General features: G+C 33.8%; 1 protein-coding gene across 1 annotated transcript; it reads left to right on the forward strand.

Moving 5' to 3' along the window:
- The first annotated feature begins 1,706 nt into the window (after window positions 1-1,706).
- LOC149545997 (putative disease resistance protein RPP1) lies at window positions 1,707-2,851 on the forward strand. The gene is made up of 2 exons (XM_089793876.1): window positions 1,707-2,438; window positions 2,543-2,851. The coding sequence occupies exons 1-2, from the start codon at window positions 1,707-1,709 to the stop codon at window positions 2,849-2,851; spliced, it is 1,041 nt and encodes a 346-aa protein (XP_089650002.1).
- The last annotated feature ends 694 nt before the right edge of the window (window positions 2,852-3,545 follow it).

A 3,545-nucleotide genomic window follows, 5' to 3' on the forward strand; every position in this document is an offset into this window, starting at 1 on the left:
AATAATAATTAATTGTAATAATAAAAAAAAATGAATGATAAATAATCAAGGCCTCGCTCATCAATGTTTAGAAAATTATGATTAGCTATGAATGTTTGTGAGGGGTTTAACTTGATTAGTGTTTTATTTCAATATAGAATTTTTACTTCAATTTTGTCAATATATTTAATTAAGTAAAAGAATAGATAACTATATTTATAAGTTGATTCAAGAAAATTTAAACACTTTAAACTTGTCCACTTTCTTTATTTAAAACAAAAGATTAGCATTAAGATATTTATTTAGTTTTTTTCTTTTTTCTTTTTTCTTTTTAATAAAAATTTTGTTTTAATTTTAATCTCTTTTAAAGTTGAACTTTTAATTTAAAAATTAATTATATTCAAGAAAATGTATTTTAGATTCAAAATTAAATTTATTAATATATTTTTCATGATAGATATCAAGAGTATTGTATATTTTTAAATTATTTGTTTAGATAAATTGTAGATGTACTTTGAGTTGATCAAAATAAGTCTAACATAATATTTTTATTACATGTTAATTTATAATATCCAATTTTTAATAATTGATTTAGAGAGAAGGATGGGTGTAGATATTTTTGTATATGATTTCCTTGATAAAAATATAATATTTTTTAATAAACTAATCAATTTTTTTTTAATCAAATGACTAAAGCTTAGATTAGTTATTATAATTAGTTATTGTATTGTACCTCTTGCCTATAAATTAATCAATTTATTACTTATTTACAAAATTTAAATTAATTTATTTATTAGTGAGAAGGAATCCCACTGATATAAAATATAAAGTTGCTATATATATATATATATTAAGAACAGAAATAAATAAGATTGGTCTCTCCAAACTCTTCTAAAATCAGGATAGCTTGAATTCTAAGATTACAAGTTGTGGATTTGTTCGTCAATAAAATCATAAAATCAGTTTTGTAGAGCCAATCTTGTATATGATATCTCATTATTATAAGACTAAGGAAACGGGATTTGATATTGATCACCAGAAAACAGCACTTGATATTGATCACGATAAAACCAAGAACCCTGCATTTATTTTTAATTGTAGAAATATTATTTAAGCCTTACGTGCAAGCTCCAGCCTGTTGTTACTTGTAGGAAAATGTCATTGCCTTGAAAATGTCATGGGCTACTTGCATAGCTAATATTAAAAGATCTGCACGTCTATTCTGGCTTCCACACCCGCCTCCCCAAGAGAAGTCAGCCAATAAGAGATATTGACGTCTTGAATACTGAATTATCGCAGTCACTTTATCAGAATTATAATTTTATAAAATATATTCCATACAAATCAAGAGTTGTCACGATAAACAATCCATCGTTAATCAACCATGGATATCCGATCCGTGTATCAGTGCTTGACTTTTAGGTCTAAGACTCAGGCCTACATAAGGGTGCTTCTCTGATAAACTAGGAGACCAGTTTGCTATATTAAATCATCGTGCCCAATTACTATGAAAGCCGAGAAGTTCAAAATGGAAACGACATTCTACAAAGCTTCCTCTCTTTCTGCTCTCAGAAAGTAATTACCATGTAGTCAAGTGAAATTTTTTGATATCATCTTCACCTTCTGTGCATTCATCTGTACTAAATAGTTTGCCCATGTTTTGTTGATTCTTTAGTGATTCTCCAACCATGACAATTAGAACTGAACATGATGAACCAAAAGCGTCCATGAAAACACACTTAGATGTGAGAAAATACCCAGTTGGTCTGGACACAGCAGTAGAAGACTTTGAAAAAAGTACCCTTAACCAGAATGTCAATATTGTGGGGATCGTGGGTATGTCGGGCTGTGGGAAGACCCTTTTGGCGAAAGAGCTATTCAATAGAAAAAGCTCGCTCTTTTCCGGGTCGAGTTTTCTTCTAGACGTGAATAAGGACGAGGAGAAATGTGATCTCCTTGAGCTGCAAAAGAGGATGTTGGAAGATCTTCTGGGTGATGTTGATGCTCTGGCATTCAACAATACCAGCAAATACAAGAGAGCAATAGCACATCGTCTTAAGCATCATAAATTGTTTATCGTCTTGGATAGCATAGATGATGTTGAACAACTAGAAGCTCTGCTCCCTGAAAAGAGTAACGTTGCATCAGGCAGCATGGTTATAGTCACAACACGGGATGTGGGCATTCTGAAAAGTTATGGAATTTCTTCCATTTATTCGATGAAAAGATTGAATTCGTCTCCTGCGAAAGAGCTTTTCTGTCTGCATGCTTTTTCAGAACCCTCCCCAATCAAAGGATTTGAATATTTAGTTGAGAAGTTATCTAGTGCATGTGGCGGTCTGCCTTCATCTCTCGAAGTGTTAGGAGGTTTACTTCGCGGCAAGTCCAAGGATGTTTGGGAGTCTTTGTTAGATCGGACTGGACTCACAAATTTAAATGACAAGAGGCAAACTATAAAGGTATGCTGCTATATAAATTTTATGCCTTAAGTGTTCTGGTTGTTGTAAAAATGAATTGCTCTGCTTTGAAATAGCTAATGTTCAGTTGCCTCCATATGAAACAGATTCTGGTAGCCAATGGGGATTCCTTGAAAGGTGAAAATAGCAAGATCACAAAAGACGTCGTGTGGCTTCTCTGGCGCGATTGTGCATACACTAGCATACCCCAATCGGTGTCTTTTGATAATATGAGAATTATGCATGTTATTGGGTCCTTCAATAAAATATGGACTAGTAAAGTAAAGGTACTAATTTCTAGGGCCATGTCAGTCGGTTTGATTTTCTATCATCTTGTGCTCTATGATCATGTTTTGATCTCTACTCGTCTTTTTGCAGCAACCCACACAGTTGAGGGAGCTGGTTATCTTAGGTAGCATTGGAATGTTTCCAAAATCTATTGGGCAGTTGCACCAGCTACAAAAGATTGTGGTGGATGGATGTCTGAACACGAGCCTGGAAGCTTTGCCAAAAGAGTTTTGTAATCTTCAATCATTGGAACACCTTACTCTGCGGTGGTGTAGGACGCTGACATCATTACCAACAAATATTGGAAAATTACGAGATTTGAAACATTTAGATCTTGCTTTCAGTAGCGAGTTAAAGACGTTACCTCCCTCGTTTAAGCAACTGATAAAGCTCGAGTATTTAGATATAGAAAGCTGCAGTAATCTAGCGATTCCTCCTCAATTTCTGGGGAAAATCACCAGTCTGCAGTATTTGAATTTTAAAGATTGTAAAAGACTTAAAGTCTTACCCTCTCAAGTACCATATCAACAGTCTCTCAAGAGCTTGAATTTGGGTGGTACAAGCCTTGAAGAATTAACCAACGAAATAGGAAGATTAGGAAACTTAGAGGTTCTTGAATTGGGAAGCCCTTTCCTAACGTCCTTGCCCGTTTCCCTTGGCAATTTGAAAACTCTTCAGAAACTTATTCTTAATGGTTGCACAAACTTCACAAGCGTACCTGATATTTTAGTAGAAATGGCTAACTCGAAGGTTCAAGTACTAAGTAGCACGAGACAGTTGACTAACTCAGAAATTGAAGTCCTTTAACTGACAGCCTTGCTA

Source organism: Cupressus sempervirens, chromosome 7, assembly GCF_028749045.1.
Source record: "Cupressus sempervirens isolate cs-2001-9-10 chromosome 7, ASM2874904v1, whole genome shotgun sequence".
Classification (NCBI taxonomy): Eukaryota; Viridiplantae; Streptophyta; class Pinopsida; order Cupressales; family Cupressaceae; genus Cupressus; species Cupressus sempervirens.